Raw genomic sequence first — 20,699 nt, 5'->3', positions numbered from 1 at the left:
AACATAGTAGTTTCCATTGAATAACTACATTTTCCTTACCTTGTGTGTGGTGCTAAGTCGCTTCAGTTGTGTCTGGCTCTGTGAGACCCTATGGACTGTGGCCTGCCAGGCTCTTCTGTCTGTGGGATTCTCTAGGCAAGAATACTGGAGTGGGTTGCCATGCCCTCCTCCAGGCCCAAGGATCAACCCGAGTCTCTTAAAACTCCTGCATTGATGGGCAGGTTCTTACCACTAGCACCCTTCCTTATGTTACCTTTAGGGAAAACTCCAACTTCATAGGAATATGATTGCTGCCAGTCTTGGAAAATGTTATCACAGGCATTGTGTGTGGTGCCAGAGGGAGGTGGTCAATCTCTGCACAGTGGGAGGTCTACATATATTGACCCAGTGATACACTTTAAGCCTGACTAAACATCCCACAAAATAAAGAGTGCGTTATAGTATTCTCCACTTGTATGAAGAAAAAGTCCCACTACCTGGTCACCCCACAATGTGACTTTTTAAAATGATTTTTCAATTAAACAAAGTTGAAAGGGAGCTCTTTTCTCAGTGAACTCTCTATTGTGTCTTAAAACTAAGAATTTTGCAAATATGAAGTCTTTATTCCAAATACTGTTGAAAAACATATGTAAGATTAGCAATTATTTCGAAATGATGTCACGTGTTGTGATGACCTATGATATGTACTTTGGAGGTCCTGGCATTATAAATTTATTCAGGCTGCTTTTAAATACATGGAAAGAAAAATTAGCATATTAATTGTTACATAAACAGATAAAGACAAATTCTTGATCAAAGGAATAATTTGGGAAATTTCCAACATATTCTGACAGAATGGATGAATGATGTAAATTGAAAATATATATTCCATAATCATGCTCTAAATTTCCCCAATTGTCATTTTTTAATACAAGAAAAACAATTTAGAGGTAATAGTAAATTTTCAAATTTTGCTGAAGTATTTTTTTATTCCTTCAATCCTATTCATGGTGAAAGGAATAATTTGGAAAATTATTTTGGAATAATTTTGTAATTTATGGAAATTTCAAAATGTAAAAAGAAGATCATCTAAGTAATTTTTTCTCAATGCAAGAAATTGATTTCTATTCATACCACATATTGCACAATAGGATAACGATATAAATAAAAACAACTATAAATCAAAATAATAGAATTATGGAGAACAAAGGAAATAAAACAATTTTAGAGATGATGGGGGAAAAATTAAGACTCACCTTTCCGAATTGCTCTGATTCGGAGAGTTGTTGTCTTTCGTCCACTGAGCCTGGACCTTGAGGCAGGCTAGGACTGAAGGCCATGAGATCGGTTTTGGGCGGCCCCTCTCCAGAGCACACCCTCTGCCGCCTCTCCCGCGAATAAGACCAGCTCCCCACCGCGCTGGAGCACACCAGCCTGGGCTTCACCGGCCCGCACGCGCCCTCGCTGGGCGGCGCCGAACACCGCAGCGCCGCGTACAGCAGCAGCGTGAGCACCAACAGGCTGGACACCGCGCAGATGGCGATGATCAGATACACGTTCACATCCACCAGAACGGCCTCCGCTTCAGAGGCGCCAGACAACGCCCGTGAAGAGGCCTTGGGCGCCTGGCCGCTGTCCTCCAGCGACAGCAGCACGGTGGCCGTGGCCGTCAGCGCCGGCTCGCCGTGGTCTTTCACCAGCACCAGCAGGCGCTGGCGCGGCGCGTCCGCCTCGTCCAGGGCGCGCGTCGTGCTGATCTCGCCGGTGTACAGCCCGACGCGGAACGGGCTGCTCGCGCCACCCGCCGCCAGCTGCAGCTCGTACGACAGCCACGCGTTGTAGCCCGAGTCGGCGTCCACCGCACGCACCTTCGCCACCACGTGGCCCGCGCCCACCGAACGCGCCACCACCTGGCTCACCGCGCTGGGTCCTCCACCTGGCCCGGGCGGCAACAGCGCAGGCGCGTTGTCGTTCTCATCCAGCACGAACAGCTGCAGGGTCACGTTGCTGCCCAGGGGCGGCACGCCCGCGTCGCGCGCGCTCACCTGGAACTGCAGCAGCTCCAGCTCCTCGTGGTCCAGTGGCTGCAGCGCGTACACCTTGCCGCTCTCCGCGTGCACCGACACGTAGCTCGACAGCGCGCGCTCACCCACCCGCCGCTCCACCAGCGAGTAGGACACCAACGCGTTCTCCTGCGCGTCCGCGTCTCGCGCCGACACGGTGAAGATGTGGCGGCCAGGCGGGTTGTTCTCTTTCACGAACACGGTATACTCTGGCTGCGCGAACGCGGGCGCGTTGTCGTTCACGTCGGCCACCTCCACTGACACGCTGGCCGTGGCCGACAACGAAGGCGAGCCCCCGTCCCTCGCGGTCACCACCACCTCATAGTTCGCCACGCTCTCGCGATCCAAGACGCTGTCCAACACGAGTGAATAGTAATTCTTGAAGGTGGACACCAGTTTGAAGAGGTCTTGGGGAATCAGGGTGCAGGTCACCTGTCCATTGGCACCAGAGTCACGGTCGGCCACCGTGATGAGAGCAATGACACTGCCCAGTGGAGCATCTTCTCGAATGGGAAGTGAAAGAGACGTGATTGAGACTTCTGGTGAGTTATCATTGATGTCCACAAGTTTTACTGAAATTTTACAGTGCCCAGACATTGACGGAGTCCCGTTGTCATATGCAATAACTTGAATATCATATAATTTCACTTCTTCATAATCTAATTGTCCCTTAGTTCTGATTTCCCCTGAGCTAGGATCTATGTTGAACTTGGTCTTTATATTCTGGGACACATCACTACTAAATGAATACACAATCTCACTATTTGATCCTTCATCTGCGTCAGAAGAATTTAATTTAATCACCAAGGTTCCATTTGCCACGTTCTCTAACAACTGTATTTTGTAAACTGATTGGTCAAAAGTAGGTTCGTTGTCATTCACATCTAATACCTTAATAAGCAACTGAACAGTGCCCGTGAGCTCAGGTTTGCCCCCATCAGTAGCCACTAGTAACAAATTAATTTCAGCAGTTTCCTCTCTGTCCAGAGATTTCCTCAGCACAAGAGACAAAGATTGACTTAGTTCATCATTTGTCTGTATATCTAGAAAGAAATACTCACTGGAGCTGAGCTTGTACGTGAGAAGAGCGTTTACTCCGATATCTGCATCAAATGCCCCCTCTAGAGGAAACCGTGAGTCAAGCAGTCTCGATTCGTGAAACCGGATAGTCTTTACCGCCACTGGAAATACTGGCGGGTTGTCGTTAATGTCCTTCACCTCCACCTCCACGTGGAACACCTGCAGCGGCCGATCCACGATCACCTCCAGGTGGATACTGCACTCTGCCCTCCTCCCGCACAGCTCCTCCCGGTCGATCCGAGAATTCACAAACAAAATGCCATTCTGCAGATTTACCTCCAGAAGGTCCCTGCGGCCTTTGGATGCCACCCGGAACAGGCGCGGCACCAGCTCCGCCAGCTCCAGTCCCAGGTCCTGGGCTATGCGGCCCACGAAGGTGCCGTGTTTGGCCTCCTCAGCGACTGAGTAGCGGACCTGGCCTCTCCCGGCCTCGCCTACAGCTAAGAGCAGAAGCAGCGGAAGCAGATGCCGGACCTCCACGCCCCTACTCTTAGAAGACACCATCACCAATTCTCAGTGAGTTGATCAAATTAGAATATCGTGTTGTGCAAAATTTTAAATGTTGTCCTCTAATCTCTGCTCAAGTCCTGCTGCCTCTCTTATTGCTCTCCTCTCTGGAGTTACAATAGGGTTCTGGGTATTTTTCTTCTTAGAGAACATACTGTGGTAAGACAGCGACATCATGTGGCCAAAATGTAGGCTCTACTGTTGATTGTGTGGATTTAAATTTTAACAATTGCTCAGGCTAAGTTTACTGATAGATTTCATTTAGGAAAAATACCTATCTTAAACTGAAATATATCATTTCCCCCTTTTACTGTTAAAAATATATAACAAAATTTACCATATCATCCACTTTTAAGTATAAAGTTTGGTTTGTTATAGTCACATTGTTGTGAAATATCTTGAGAACTTTCATCTTGCAACATGAATCTCTATACCCATTAGAAAACAACTCCCCTTTTCCACCACACTGCATCCCTCTCACCACCATTCTACTTTCTGTTTCTACAAATTTGACCACTCTAGGTACCTCACATAAGTGAAATCTCACAGTTTGGTTGTGACTGGATTATTTCACTAAGGTTCATCTATGTTGTATCATGTGATGAATTTCCTTACTTATAAGGTCAAATAATATTCTGATTTTTTTATATACCACATTTTGTTTATTCATTCATCCACCTGTCCATGGATATCTTGGTTGCTTCCACCTTTTAGCTATTGAGACTAGTGCTGTTTATAACCATGGGTATGAAAATATGGGCTTCCCTTGCAGCTCAGTTGATAAAGGATCTACCTACAATGTAGAAAACCCAGGTTCGATTCCTGGGTTGGGAAGATCCCTGGAGAAGGAAATGGCAACCCACTCCAGTATTCTTGCCTGGAGAATCCCATGGACTGTAGCCTGGCAGGCTCCTCTGTCCATGGGATCACAAGAGTCAGACACAACTTGGCAACTAAACCATCACCACCATGAAAATATCTGTGAGACCCTGCTTCCAGTTCTTTTGGATATAACAGAATTTTTTTCTGTTTCTTCAAGTAAAACACATAGAAATCAAAGGATATTTTAGTTTATATTTTATAAATTGAAAATATATTTATATATTTAATTTTTGCTTTGTGATTTAATTTTGCTTTCTGGACTGTTCACAGATGTTTGTAAATTAATAATTTATTTTCCTCATCTGGATAATGTATTCTTAATTAAGAATATCCCCTTTTCTACTACATTTGGATTTTTATTCAAGAACAGTACAATTGATCTCTTTTTAGTGTTGAGAATATCTTACTTTAATAATTCTTAGCTGTCCCCTTCATATACAAATGATATGAAAATATGACAAAGATAACATATGGATAAAACAAAATGAATTGAGGGTAAGTCAGTGTCAAAATGCATAAAAGTTATCTTCAGTTACTCTAAGGAGGTCACAACCACAAAGAAGGCTGAACACTGAAGAACTGATGCTTTCAAACTGTGGTGCTGAAGAAGACTCTTGAGAGTCCTTTGGACAGTAAGGAGATTAAATCAGTCAGTTCTAAAGGAAATCAACCCCAAATATTCACTGGAAGGCCTGATGCTGAGCTGAAGCTCCAATACTTTGTCCACCTGATGCAAAGAGCCTATTCATTGGAAAAGACTCTGATGCTGGGAAAGATTGAGACATGAGGAGAAGAGGGAGACAGTGGATGAGATAGTTAAATGGCATCACTGACTCAATGGACATGAGTTTGAGCAAACTGCAGGAGATGGTGAAGGACAGGGAAGCCTGGAGTGCTGCAGTTCATGGGGTCGCAAAGAGTTGGACACATCTTATGACTGAACCACAATAAGACAGTCACAAACTTTATTTTCAGCAAAGAGGAAAACAAAAATAAATTGTAAAATTTATAGTGTCAGTAAAAGAAAAAAATCCTTGCTAAAGAAAAACTAGATTTTCCTGGTACTGAAATCCAATGCTAATTTCTCCCTTGAGTCTAATATCTTAAGATACTTATGCACATCATCTATGAAGTATATATGTCTATTAATCATATTCTAACAATAAACTGACTTAAGCAAAAAAAGCAGAACATTATTTATTGTTTTATACATGGAAATGGAAAATTATGTACTAGTTTCAGGAAGAGCTGGGTGTACACACTTTAATAATGTCATAAGAAAATTATCTCAACATTTATAATACTTTTACATGTGATGGCAAAAATTGCTAGGGTAGCTTTTAGGGTACCTATTTTCAGGCAACATGTAGTAACTCTCAGCAGAAAGAAAAATGCCCTTTTCCTAGTAGCCCAATAGACAATCACTTCCTTTGATCCTGTTTTAGATGACATATCTTTTCTTTAGTCAGTAGTGGTGATGGTCCTCACACTGGCCAGATATGGTTTGCTTATTTATTCTTGAAGCCAGGAGATGAAATTAGGCACACCTAAATTATGTGGACTAAAAACAAGGAGGTTGGTTTTCGTTAAGGCCAGTACAAGGACTCATGTATTCGGTTTCTCCTGGAGCTTAAAGTGATTGCACATAGCTGCTAGCCATTATATCATTAAGTAGTTGCAGTGCAACTGTACATTTGTAATACCCTATGGGTTTTTTAATAATCAGTAGCCACATACCAGCTACTGTTGACATATTAAGGAGTTATGCCTAAAATCCAGATATTAGCTTTAGGAAACATGGCTTGCTTAAAGAGAATTTTTGCAATCCTATAAACTATTTTTTTCTGGAATTTGAGAATCATATGTCTGAAGGTATGAGGCACATTCTTCTGTTATTCAGGGTTTCTGAGGACCCGGAATATCTCTCCCCCTCTCTCAGAGAGATAGATTTCCATTGCCAGAAATGCAAGCACATTTCCTCCAATGGGGATAGGAGTCTGAGAAGCCAAGCTTAGCCAATAAGCTTAACATTTCTTTGTAACTGTAGTGGTTGGAATGGTAGCTCCCAAAAGTTATATCCACTCAGAACCTTAAAATGTGTCTTTATTTGGAATAGAGATCTTTACAGACATAATTAAGATAAACCTAAACACATTATCCTAGATTTGGGTGGGTCACAAATCCAGTGACAAATATCCTTATAAGAGACAAAAAATGCACAGAGGCATGTGAAAGAAGGATCTGCGACCACTGAGACAGAAACTGGAGTTACACTGCCATGAGCCACAGAATGGCTAGAGCCACCAGAACCTGGAAGAGGCTGGGAAGAATTCTCCCCTTACAGTCTTCAGAAAGATCATGGCCCTGCCAACACCTTGTTGGACTTCTGGCCTCTAGAACTGTGAGAGAATAAATTTCTGTTGTGTTGTTTCAAGCCCCCAAGATTGTGGTAAGTTGTTACATACAGAAGTATTACAAAACCAATATAGTATCCATTGCTAAGAATACCCTTTGCACTTACCAAAGCAAACTGTCAATTCCCTATGATTTTATGTCTCTGAGCATTCATTCTTCGAAAATGCTCATTCAAATCTTTCACAAAACTACAACAAAGCCCCTGAAGGAAGAAAGCAAGAAAGGGAAATGGATGATAGGCAAGAAAAAAAAAAAGAGGTGCCTAAAACATTTTAAATTCAGTTTATTATTTTTCTTCTCCTGATTTTTATATAAAAAGAAATCACTACACAATAATTTTTCCATAGAATCCAAGTTATATAATCTACTTAATGGTCAGATACTTTAGTGAAAGGGTCAATAATAATGTTCTCCTATCAGTTGTATAGACTACATGTTGTAAGTTGTATAGACTACATGTTGTAATGCTGTTCTTGTAAAATATATTCTATTCACATTAGCTTAGTGGCAGTGGAACCCCAATAACCATGTTGCTGTATATTGACTGTTTCCATTTTAAATAAACATGATTTTATCTCTGACTCCTGCAAAGTCCTCTGTGGTTATGGGAGACTGGTCTAGGACAGCTTTTCTCCACATGTTGGCTCAGCATCCCAGAATATTTTGATCAATGGCATCTCAGCATCAACCTGTACTTCCACAAATGCTACAATAGGAAAAGACAGCAGGAGGCAATCTTTCACTGGCAATCATCTGTTCTGCTTGGAAGTGATATACATCATTCACATGTATTTGATCAAAGAAAATCAAAGCTCAGGGTAGCAAGGAAATGAAATCTTCCAGTGTTCCCAGAAGGAGGAGAACAGAAATATTGACAGTGGCTACCAAAATAAACAACTGTTTCTCATTCTCATCTATTTGCATTCTTGCCTGACCATAAGTCTCAAAGGTACTTTGAAGTGATGCCTAACTTCTCTAATTATTTACTGTTATACTAGAAAATGGGCTTCCCTGGTAGGTCAGTTGGTAAAGAATCCTGCAATGCAGGAGACCCTGGTTTGATTCTTGGGTTGGGAAGATCCCCTGGAAACGGGATAGGTGGACCACTGCAGTATTCATAGGCTTCCCTGATGGTTCAGATGGTAAAGAATTTGTCTGCAATGAGGGAGACCTGGGCTTGATCCCTGGTTTGGGAAGATCTCCTGGAAAAGGGCATGGCAACTCACTCCAGTATTCTTGCCTGGAGAATCTCCATGGACAGAAGAGCCTGGCAGGCTACAACCCATGGGGTTGCAAAAAGTTGGACATGACTAAGCATAGCACAGCACATACTAGAAAATAACAGTAAGCTGAATGAATCACAAGCTGGAATCAAGATTGCCAGAAGAAATATCAACAACCTCAAATATGCAGATGATACCACTTCAATAGCAGGAAGTGAAGAGAAGCAAAAGAACATTCTTGATGAAGATGAAAGAAGAGAGTTAAAATGTTGCCTTAAAACTCAACATCCAAAATACTAAGATTATGGCATCTGGTCCCATCAATCCATGGCAATAGATGGGGAAAATGTGGAAACAGTGTCAGATTTCACTTTCTTGGGCTCCAAAATCAATGTGGACGATGACTGCAGCCATTAAATTAAAAGATGCTTGCTCCTTGGAAGAACAGCTATGACAACCTAGATAGCTTATTAAAAAGCAGAGACATCACTTTGCTGACAAAGGTCCATATAGTAAAAGCTATGGTTTTTCCAGTAGTCATATATGGATGTGAGAGTTGGACCATAAGGAAGGCTGAGCACCAAAGAATCACCGCTTTCAAACTGTGGTGTTGGAGAAGACTCTTGAGAGTCTCCTGGACTGCAAGGAGATCCAACCAGTCAATCCTAAAGGAAATCAGTCCTGAATATTCACTGGAAAGACTGATGCTGAAGCTCCAATACTTTGGCCACCTGATGCAAAGAGTTGACTCATTGGAAAAGACCCTGATGCTGGGAAAGATTGAGGGCAGGAGGAAAAGGGGCAACAGAGGATGAGATGTATGGCATCACTGACTCAGTGGTCATGAGTTTGGACATGTCAGGTCAATGGTCATGTCAATTGACATGAGCTTGAGCAAACTCAGGGAGATAGTGAAGGACAGAAAAACCTGGCATGCTGCAGTTTGTGCGATCACAAAGAGTTAGACGCGACTTAGAAACTGAACAACAAATATTAGAAAATATAATCACAGTTCTAATCTTAAAAAGGAAGTTTTCTGAAAAAGAAGGAACATATCAAGAGATAATCTTCTTGGGTATTATTCCTTATATTTTAGATAATGCTAATTTGTAGTATTCCCCTACAAATTAAATTACATTGTTATAATTATACCAAGGTAACTTGAAAGTATCCTAAAATCATAGTTATGAAATTTAAATTCATTACTGAAATTGAATAATCAAATGATAATATGCTATGTTTTACCAATATTTTACTGAAAGCAATGATAGGTTTTGTTTCCACTGGGATGATTTCTGGAGCCTTCATAGAAAAATGAGAATAAAAAGTATTAACAACACAATGATCTCTGTCTAGTTTTTTCAGATAGATGACAAAGGTGTGAAGCTGCCAGCTTTAATGGATAATTAATATTAACCAAAACTAATCAAATTGCATGTGTGCTAAGTTGCTTCAGTTGTGTCCAACTCTTTGCAACTCTATGAACTGTAGCCCGCCATATCTGATAAGATCTCAGCATATATAACTTTACCTTTTGAAGATATGACCGTTTTAAGTTAATACATTTCCCAAATGAATGACTAATTTGAATTGTAAACATACCATGAAATATGTGCCAAGAAATAAACTTTCCCATAAATCTATATAACACATTAATGATAGCAAAGAATGGTGGAAAAGTAGAAAAATAAGGCAACTGGGTCATCTTAATAAAGAAGAAGAAAGGAAAGAATACTTTTCATGGAAGAAATCTTATAAAGGAAGACAAAACTATTGAAAGTTGGCACAAAGATTCTGAATGGCAAAAGAATATTAACTACGGCTAATAGCAGTCAGCATTATATTGCCTATTTTTAAAAAGTTATTAATAGAATGAGTTTCTCCTTTATAAGACAATTTGTTTAAACAAATAAAACTGAAAAGGCAATATTACACCAAATCCAAGTCTTTTCATAACACAATTGTAATTTTAAATGGGTTACAGTGTGATCACCTTGAAGTCAGGGACCTCACCTATCTTGTTTCACTCTTGCTAGGTCCCTAGTTTCTACAGCAGGACTTAGTATCCAGTAGGCTTTCCATTTGTGCTTGTGGAATGGATCCATCTGTAAATATATTGAGTGTCCCTAGAGAAATTCCTAAGCCTGGACATGGGGACATAGGTAGTGTGAATTAGGGAAGAGAAACTCTTTTGTGACTCAATTTATCTTTCTCAACTTTATAATCTTGCAAAGTTTACCTCACATTTAAAGGAGCTGGAAACTTGGCAAATATGACTTTTAAATTATTATTATTATTAATATTACTTTGGTTTTTGCCAAAAGCCTAGGGGGATGATGATTAATATTTGAAAAGTTGCAGAAACATCTTGTTCTGTTTTTTGAAACACTCTAAGCAACAGTTCTCTATCAGTTCAAATCTCTAGAAACTTAACTACTAAATTATACTAACTTCTTATAGAATGCTTCTATAAGGGGACTTTCATAGGACATTTTCTGTATGTTTATTTGAATGTAGACAAAAATATGTTCATTTAATGCTTGTGTAACTTCAGAATCAAACATAGGAAATAAAATTTAACATTATGTTCTTGACTTAGTGACTAGCAAGTATAATATTTTTAACAAATGTGTTTCAGCTGGTTTGGCAAAACTGCTATCAAACATACTCTTCAGTATATTGCTAAACCCTTACATAATGATCAGTAATCAACTGTTTGAGTTTACAGCAGAAAGAGAGGAGCTTTTTTTTCCCTCTCTTGAAAATTTGGTATAGAGAATTTCCTTTTATTCTTTTTTATATTTCTGTATTTACTTCTAGGAAGATGAGTATTAGTATTTGCACTCAACCTATTATTGATTTTTTGATAAATTGTTCCCACTCTTCTCTTGATCTTTGACTTTGACTTTTAAACAGATTTTAAAAATCATTCTTATATCTTCCATTGTAAGCTACTTTAAATACTTTATACAAGGCAGTGAAGTGCATTAGAACAAGCCAATTTTGGATATCCTTGGGAAATTTAGAGGAAACTAAGTAAAAATATTGCACTTAGTTTGTCTGAGCCTCAGCACCTTCCTCTGTGGGGCCCTAAATGGGAAACCTTAAAAAAGATGGGTTAGCTTTGCGGTCGGAAACTAAGATGGCGCCTGCCGGATGAGATAGGAGCGTGGTCTATGTTAAAGTTTTTTGATTGGCTCTCTTGATTTCCGTGCACGTGGACAGCGCGTGATCACCATAGAGTCCTGTTATAATGAAGGCACATGACGATTTGACCTTTAACGTGATTGGTGAAACTATGGCATATTACGATTTGACCTTTAACGTGATTGGTGCAACTATGGAAAATCCCTCGCAGAACCCTCCTGCTTGCCTATATAAACCTAGAGTTTGTGGCAATAAAGCGGAACTGCTTAGACGGAACCCCTGTCGCGTCTGGATGTCTTTCGCTCGCCGAGGGGCTGGGTTGGTGGACAGCAGGCTCACCTCTCCTCGGGACAGCTTGGCTTTGCCGAGGGAAGTTCCACTGCCTCTCTGTTTCTGCGGAGCGCCCCCCGCATTCATCCACAAAGTGAGATTAAAGTATGCACTTCACAAAGTTATTGGAAAGGTTGAGAGAAATAAAAATAAAGTGTCTTAGAACATTTGTGAGTAAATGGAAGGTGCTCAGTAAGTGTTGCCTATTCAATGATCCTATAATAACAAAATCATTCCACATCAATCTTTCTAGAACCAGGAGAACTCAAAGTCATTGGCATCAGGATAGTGACCATAATGGCAACCAAAAAATAACTATATTTTAATACAAAAATTAAAATATTATCCTAAAATATATTTTAAATTACTTTTGCTTAAAATGATTTTTTAAATTGCCCACTTTGAAACTTAAAATATTAAGGAAAGGCAAATGGTTTCTAAAAATTTGCCTATAATTTTTTGTCCAGAGCTTGACATTTCATTATGAGATATAAATAAACTTGAAAATGTCACTGTATTTGACTACATTAAGATCCTATGTTAAATATGCTCAAACCTACTTAATACTTCAGTATTTCTTTCAAAAGCATCCTGCTATTTAAACCAAGGAATATGATGATTTGTCCCTATATGTGCTTGTTGTTTGACTCCAAGTTCAATTCAAGGTGCAGCAATATGTAATAGAATAAACATCTACAATAAATGGTAAGATTTGTTCTGACTTTAGCGAACACTTGGAATACAGTTTTTAAAGTGACATTTGAAAAGATGGTTAGATAAGGTAAAAAATTTAAAAACTAAACCTAAAGCTTGGAAGTTGAATTTACATTACCAGAATGATCCGAATTTGTTTCTGGATATTCATTTCCTCCCAACGTGTTCAGACCTGAACAAAGACGGAGCTGGAAGCCATGAGGTTGGTGTTGGGTGCTCCCTCCCCAGAGCACCCGCCCTCTGCTGAGTCTGCTGAGAGTAAGACCAGCTCCCCACCATGATGGAGCGCACCAGCTTAGGCTTCGTGGACCACATGCACCCTCGCTGGGCAGCACGGAGCACCACAGCGACGTGTACAGCGGCAGCATGACATCAACAGGCTGGACACCGCACAGATGGCGATGGTCAGGTACACGTTGACATCCCACTAACACCATTTCTCTTCCGGCGATGCCCATCGAAGCCCACAAAGAGGCCTTGAGCACCCGGCTGCTGTCCTCTGGCACGGTAGCCATGGCTGGCAGCGCCGGCTCACCCTCATCCTTCACCAGCACCAACAGGCGCAGTGCGTCCACCTTGCCCAGGGTGTGCGTCATGTGGATTTCGCCAGTGTACAGCCCCACGAGGAACGCACTGTGCTCGCCACCCACCACTGGCTACAGCTCGTATGACAAACACATATGGTAGCCCCGAGTCCTTAAGACAGCTTGTGGTATAGCCCAGTCCGCATCCACTGTGTGCGCCTTCGCCACCACGTGGCCCGCACTCACCTACCCTGCCACCATCTGGCTCACCGCACAGCCCAGTCACCCAGCTCAGGAGGCAGCAGCCAGGCATGTTGTAGTTCACATTGGCCACCTCCACGAGCATGTTGGTCATGGTCGACAGGGAAGGTGAGCACCTTACAGTCACCATCACCACATATTTCAACACGCTTTCACAGTCCAGGGCTCTGTCCAGCACCAATTAATTCTTTTAGGTGGACATCAGCTTGAAGGGGACATGAGGCCTCAGGGTGCAGGTCACCTACCCACTGACACCACAGTCACAGTTGGACAAGGAGATGAAGGCAATGACAGTGCAGAGTGAAGGGTCCTCTAACTGGTAAAGAGTATTATCATTTACATCCAGCACTCACTAAAACCTTGCAGTCATTTGATACTAGAGGACCTCCTTTATCAACTGCTTTTACCTGAATTTCATAGGGTTTCATTTCTTCGTATTCAGTCTACCAAGTAGCCTAATTTCCCCTGAGCTGGAATTGTTTTTGAAGCTGTTTCTTTTTATGTCAAGAGGGATATCATTGCCAAAGGAAAAGGCAGTTTCACCATTTACACCTTCATCAGCGTCACAGGTGTTTAATGTGATCACTAATGTTCCATTTGCTATAGTCTCTAATAAGTACACTGTGTACACGGCCTGGGCAAACAATGGAGTGTCAAGCACTATGATCAGCAGCTGAACTGTACCTTCTAGTTCTGGTTTGCTCCCGTCCCAGTGGCTGTCAATCATAAATGAAGTTCTGTTGTTTCTTCTTATCCAAAGACTTCAATTCAAGTTAAAGTGACTTAGTTCACCACGTGCCTGTACACCCAAAGAGAAATAAACCCTGGAGCTGAGGGTTAGAATAGCATTGGTACCAATGTCTGTGATAGCAGCGCCCTCTATCGGGAAATGCGAATCTAGCAATCTAGATTCAGAAATAAATTAACCTGTTTCTCTTGCTCCAAAGACCAGAGGATTTTTATTAAAGCGTGCACCTCCACATCCACAGGGAAAACCTGAGGCGGCCTGTCCACGATTACCTCTAGGTGGATACTACATTTGGCCCTCTGTCCACACAGTTTCTCCCAATGGATCTGAGAATTCACAAACAAAATGCCATTCTGCAGATTCATCTTCAGAAGTTCCCTGTGGAACCAGTTCCCCATGCAACCCAGAACAGGCATGGCACCAGCTCCACCAGCTCCAGCTCCAGGTCCTGGGCGATGCGACCCACGAAGGTGCTGTGTTTGGCTTCCTCAGGAACCAAGAATGTATCTGGCCACTGCCAGTCCCTCAGGCTGTAAGGAGCAGAAGTGAGAGCAGCAGGCTCTGGAGTCTGGCCACCTCTCCTTGAAAATAGCATTGGAAAAGCATTACACCTTTCCTGTCACTCTCACTTTACTTTAAAATCTTGCTTTTTTAAAGCTTCATATTTGAAATAAATTATCTTTTTACAGTTTTTGTCTTCTCTCTGGTGGTGACAAAATGGTTTCCTTCTTTAGTTTTTGGTAATTAGTCTATGGAAACATGAGCTTCCTTGGTGGCTCAGTGGTAAAGAATCTGCCTGCAATAGAGGAGATTCAGGTTCAATTCCTGGGTCGGGAAGACCCCCTGGAAGAGGGCACGGCAACCCACTCCAGTTTTCTTGCCTGGAGAATCCCCATGGACAGAGGAGCCTGGTTGGCTATAATCCATAGGGTCACAAAGAGTCAGACATGACTGAAGCAACTTAGCAGCAGCAGCAGCAGCATATGGAAACATAGGCTTCCCAGGTGGCACTAGTGGTAAAGAACCTGCCTGCCAATGCATAAGATGTAGGAGACAGTTTCCATCCCTGGGTCCGGAAGATTCCCTTGAGGAGGGCATGGCAACACACTCGAGTATTCTTGCCTGGAGAATCCCATGGACAGAGGAGCCTGGTGGGCTGCAGTACATAGCATTGTAAAGAGTTGGACATGACTGAAGTGACTTAGCAGGCATGCATATGGAAATATACAGAATCTCAAGGGACCATAAATAGCCAAAACAATCCTGAAAAAGAGCAAAGCCAAAAGACTCACATTTCCTCATTTCAAAACTTAATACAAAGCTACAGTAATCAAAACAGTGTGGCACTGTCATAAAGACAGACGCATAGACCAATGGGATAGAAAAAAAGAATCCAGAAAGAAATTCTTACATATATGGTCAAACGATTTTCAACAAAAGTGCGAAGACCATTCAAGAGGAGGAAAAATAAGTCCTTTCAACAAATGGTGCTGGGAAAACAGGATATGCTAAATTGCTTCAGTTATGTCCGATTCTTTGTGGCTCCTCTGTCCATGGGATTCTCCAGGCACAAAGACTGGAGTGGGTTGCCATGCCCTCCTGCAGGGGATCTTCCTGACCCATGGATCAAACCCACATCTCTTACATCTCCTGCATTGGCAGGTGGGTTCTTGAGCACTAGCACCACCTGGGAAAACAGGATATCGTTATGAGTTATACCCTAACTGACCACCACATACAAAAATTAACTCAAATAGATCCATGACCTAAATTTAAGACTTAAAACTGTAAAATACTTAGCTGAATACATGGCAAAAGCTTCATGACTTTCAATTTGGTGATGATTCCCTGTATGTGGTACAGGCAACAAAATAAGAAATAGACAAATTAGACTCTGAAAAAGTTGAAAAATAATTTTTCCATCAAAAGACACTATCAAGGACTTCCAGTTTCTAGTTCTGAATGTAACAGGCTTTGAAATCACCACTCCATTCTAACAACAAAAAGTGAGCAGACTGAAAAAAGTCAACAACCTCTTTTGGATATGTAAGAGAAGGGAGGACATAGGGCAAACCACTGCCCCCAAAATAAAATAAATAGGGGAATACAGAAAGTCAGAGATTACTGACACAGAGACCCAAGAGCAGAAGCCACTATGGGAATCAGAGCTGGAGCAGGAGCATTTAAATTATAATGCATAAAGTGCTTCAGGCTCAATGTGGATGAGTCTCAGAGCTGAAAAATCTAGGGGGAAGCATTTTGAGGTGGAGGAAATCGGAGAAGGCAATGGCACCCCACTCCAGTACTCTTGCCTGAAAAATCCCGTGGACAGAGGAGCCCGGTAGGCTGCAGTCTATGGGGTCGCTAAGAGTCGCTGAGCAACTTCACTCTCACTTTTCACTTTCATGCAGTGGAGAAGGAAATGGCAACCCACTCCAGAGTTCTTGCCTGGAGAATCCCAGGGATTGGGGAGCCTGGTGGGCTGCCGTCTATGGTGTCACACAGAGTCGGACACGACTGAAGCGACTTAGCTTAGGGCAAAAATATTTTGAAATTTATCTCCCAGAGCTTGACCATATTCCTACAGTAAATATCAGAAAAAAAAATCCCTTCATGTTTCTGGCAGTGGGAGGGGAAAAGGAACCATTGTGAAATACCCAGAGTACCCTTTGCTTCTTAAGAAGCCTTCCCTCAGGGGAAACTAATTAATGGAAGTTTAATTATTTATTGTTTATTATCAGAACCTAACTGACCTAAAGGAAAGGAAATACCCAGTTCCAGCAGACTCTAACCTTCCATAAGACAGAAGAAAAATACCCAGTTCCAGGGCATTCTAGCTATCCTGTCTGACCTGTGGTGGAGGGAATGAGAAACGCTTGTGAAGTTCATAGTCCAGAAGCATAAGGTCACTAAAAGACTGAGACCTAATCATAGGACTATAGAATGTTTCCCTTCTCCCCACACCTCACTACCTCATTATGACTAGACTAGTTATAGCAGTTCTTTCTACCAGGTATATTATATCCAGCTATCAATAAAAAATTATGAGGTATACCAAAAGGGGGGGGGAAAACTCCACGATTTGAAGAGCAGAGCAAACATCAGAACCAGACATGACAGGAATGTTGAAATTATCAGATTGGGATTTTAAATCAACTATGGTTAATATACTAATGACATCAATGGATAGACAATATATAAGAACAGAAGAGATGGGCAATGTAAACAGAGATGGAAGTCCTAAGGAAGAACCAAAAAGAAATGTTAGAGATTTTTTAAAAATGTAATGGAAATGAAAGATAACTTTGATGACTAATGATGAATTTGATCTTCATTAGTCGATTGGATGTGGATGAGGAAAGAATCTCTGAGCTAGAAGATATATCAATAGACTCCTCAGAAAATGGTAAGGAAAGAGTAAAAAGGTTTTAAAAAAACAGAACATAAAATCAAAGGACAGTAGGCCAAATTTTTAAAAGTATAACATGCACATAATGAGAGTACTAGGAGAAGAAAGAGAGAAAAGGAAAAAATATTTGAGATAATAATGACTGAGAATTTCCTCCAAATTAATTTCAGACATCAAATCACAGAACCAGGAAGCTCAGATAACACTAAGCAGAATAAATGCCAAAATATCTACATCTAGGCATATCAGTTTCACATTGTTAAAAATCAAAGATTAAATTAAAATTATATTCTTGTACTACAGTTTTACTCTATGTTATCAGGGGAAACTGGGTGAAAGGTACACAAGATCTCTCTCTATTATGACTTACAACTAAATTTGAATGTACAATTATCCCAAAATAAAAAGTTTAATTTAAAAAATCCTGAAAGAGGCCAGAGGGAAAATACACTTTACCTATACATGAACTAATATAAAAATCATATCTGACTTTTCCTCAAAAATCATAGAACTTTCTCAACTTGATGAAGTGCATCCATGACAATCCTATAGAAAATTCAGTCCCTCGGTCATATCCGACTCTTTGCTACCCAGTGGACTGCAGCACACCAGGCTTCCCTGTCCATCACCATCTCCCGGAGCTTGCTCAAAGTCATGTCCATCAAGTCGGTGATGCCATCCAACTATCTCATCCTCTGTTGTCCTCTTCTCCTCCTATCTTCAATCTTTTCCAATATCAGGGTCTTTTCCAATGAGTCAGCTCTTCGCATCAGGGGACCAAAGTACTGGAGCTTCAGCTACAGCATCAGTCCTTCCAATGAATACTCAAGACTGATTTCCTTTAGGATTGATTGGTTGGATCTCCTTGCAGTCCAAGGGACCCTCAAGAGTCTTCTCCAACAACACAGTTCAAAAGCATCAATTCTTCAGCACTCAGCTTTCTTTATGGTCCAACTCTCACAACCATACATGACTACTGCAAAAACCATAGCTTTGACTACATGGACCTTTGTCGGCAAAGCAATGTCTCTGCTTTTTAATGTGCTGTCTAGATGTGTTACAGCTTTTCTTCCAAGGAACAAGAGTCTTTTAATTTCATGGCTGCAGTCACCATCCAAAATGATTTTGGAGCCCAAGAAAAGAAAGAAAAGAAAGTCTGTCACAGTTTCCCCTTCTATTTGCCATGAAGTGATTGGACTGGATGCCATGATCTTCGTTTTTTAAATGTTGAGTTTTAAGTCAGCTTTTCACTCTCCTCTTTCACTTTCATGAACAGTTCTTCTTCACTTTCTGCCATAAGGGTGATGTCATCTGCATATCTGAGGTTACTGATATTTCTCCCAGTGATATTGATTCCCAAAAACATTATACTTAATTGTGAAGAACTGAATGTGTCAACCTCTGATTGGAAACAAGGCCAAATGCTACTCTTTAGCATAGTGCAGGAAGTTCTACTCTGTGCAATAAAGCAAGAAAAGGAAATAAGAGGAATATGGATGAGAAAAACAAAGCTGCCCCTAATTACAGATATCACAGCTGTACACATTAAAACCTCAAGGAATTGTTAAAAACCTCCTAGAAAAGTGAGTTCAGAAATGTCACAGAAAACAAACATACAAAAATGAATGTGTTTTCATATACTAACAATGAAAATATACATACCAAAATTAAATTTAAAATACAATACTACTTACATTAGCTCAAAAAAGATACTTAGGTGTAAATGTATACCATATTCTGAAAACAACAAAACACTGATGAAAGAAATGGAAGAATATCTAAATAAGTGGGGATTTCTATTGTGTTCATGAATTGGATGACTCAATATGCCATGGGGAGATGTTACTTTTCCCTGAATTAACATATGGATTTAGCACAATTTTTACCAAAACCTCAACAAGATTTTCTATAGACAGACAAGATTATATGGAATGATAGAGGAACTATAATACCTCAAGCAATTTTTTAAAACAGTAAAAATTAGAAGGAACCAGTGTATCCTATTTTAAGAGTTATTATACAGCTGCAGAAATCAAGTCATATTATTGGTACATAAATAGACAGGTAGATCAATCTATGGAACAAAATAAATAATCCAAAAATAGACCCACTCAAATGTTCTGAATTAACTGAATTTGTCAAAGGTGCAAAAGCAATTAAATGCAAGAAAGACAGATTTTCTAGCAAATACTGTTACAGCAATTGGACTTTGTTAGGAAAAACAAAAAACAAAAAGACCCACCGAAGTCTCATATCTTATATTAAAATCAATTCAAAATGGATCATTAACATAAAATAAAACATAAAACTCTAAAACTTTTACCAAAAATAGGAGAAAATCTTTAAGATCTAAGGGTAGGGAAAGAGTCCTTAGACTTGATAGCAAAAGCATAGTCTGTAAAAGGAAAAATTTGATAAATTAGACTTCATCAAGATTTAAGAAAGTTTACTTTGTGATATACCATATTTAGGGTATGGGAATAAAAGCTAAAATTTTGGAGAAATTGTCTGCAAGCACATAAAACTGACAAAGAACTCATATCTAGAATGTACAATGAAAAAAACAAAATTCAACAGTAAAAAACTGAATAGCCCAATTATTTTTAAAATATAAATTTATTTATTTTAATTGGAGGCTAATTACTTTACAATATTATATTGGTTTTGCTATACATCAACGTGAATCCGCCGTGGGTGTACACATGTTCCTCATCCTGAACGCCCCTCCCACCTCCCTCCCTGTACCATCCCTCTGGGTCATACCAGTGCACCAGCCCCAAGAATCCTGTATCATGCGTTGAACCTGGACTGGCGATTTGTTTCACATTTGACATTATACATGTTTCAATGCCATTCTCCCAAATCATCCCACCCTCACCCTCTCCCACAGAGTCCAAAAGACTGTTCTATACATCTGTGTCTCTTTTGCTGTCTTGCATACAGGGTTATCGTTACCATCTTTCCAAATTCCATATATATGCGTTAGTATACTGTATTGGTGTTTTTCTTTCTGGCTTACTTCACTCTGTATAATAGGCTCCAGCTTCATCCACTTCATTAGAACTGATTCAAATGTATTCTTTTTAATGGCTGAGTAATACTCCATTGTGTATATTTACCACCGTTTTCTTAGCCATTCATCTGCTGATGGACATCTAGGTTGCTTCGATGTCCTGGCTATTATAAACAGTGCTGCGATGAACATTGGGATACATGTGTCTCTTTCAATTCTGGTTTCCTCAGTGTGTATACCCAGCAGTATGGCAGTTCTAGTTCCAGTTTTTTAAGGAATCTCCACATCGTTCTCCATAATGGCTGTAATTTGCATTCCCACCAATAGTGTAAGAGGGTTCCCTTTTCTCCACACCCTCTCCAGCATTTATTGCTTGTAGACTTTTGGATAGCAGCCATTCTGAC

At 40.6% G+C, this 20,699-nt stretch overlaps 1 protein-coding gene and 1 pseudogene across 1 annotated transcript; both read right to left on the bottom strand.

The window, feature by feature from the left end:
* Positions 1–600: 600 nt before the first annotated feature.
* Positions 601–3,626, bottom strand: LOC138086296 (protocadherin alpha-2-like). Its single transcript, XM_068981087.1, has 2 exons — positions 1,236–3,626; positions 601–612 (listed from the first exon to the last, which is right to left on the bottom strand). The coding sequence occupies exons 1-2, from the start codon at positions 3,624–3,626 to the stop codon at positions 601–603; spliced, it is 2,403 nt and encodes an 800-aa protein (XP_068837188.1).
* An 8,880-nt stretch (positions 3,627–12,506) lies between these two features.
* LOC138086295 (protocadherin alpha-1-like) lies at positions 12,507–14,479 on the bottom strand (annotated as a pseudogene).
* Positions 14,480–20,699: the final 6,220 nt, after the last annotated feature.

This window comes from Capricornis sumatraensis, chromosome 9 (assembly GCF_032405125.1).
Source record: "Capricornis sumatraensis isolate serow.1 chromosome 9, serow.2, whole genome shotgun sequence".
Lineage (NCBI taxonomy): Eukaryota > Metazoa > Chordata > Mammalia > Artiodactyla > Bovidae > Capricornis > Capricornis sumatraensis.
Note: the sequence above shows the minus strand (reverse complement) of the source record. Positions and strands in the feature narration are given on the sequence as shown.

Bases quoted from the DNA above. Each gene is read 5' to 3' on its own strand.
- LOC138086296 (XM_068981087.1), bottom strand. From the start codon at position 3,626: ATGGTGTCTTCTAAGAGTAGGGGCGTGGAGGTCCGGCATCTGCTTCCG.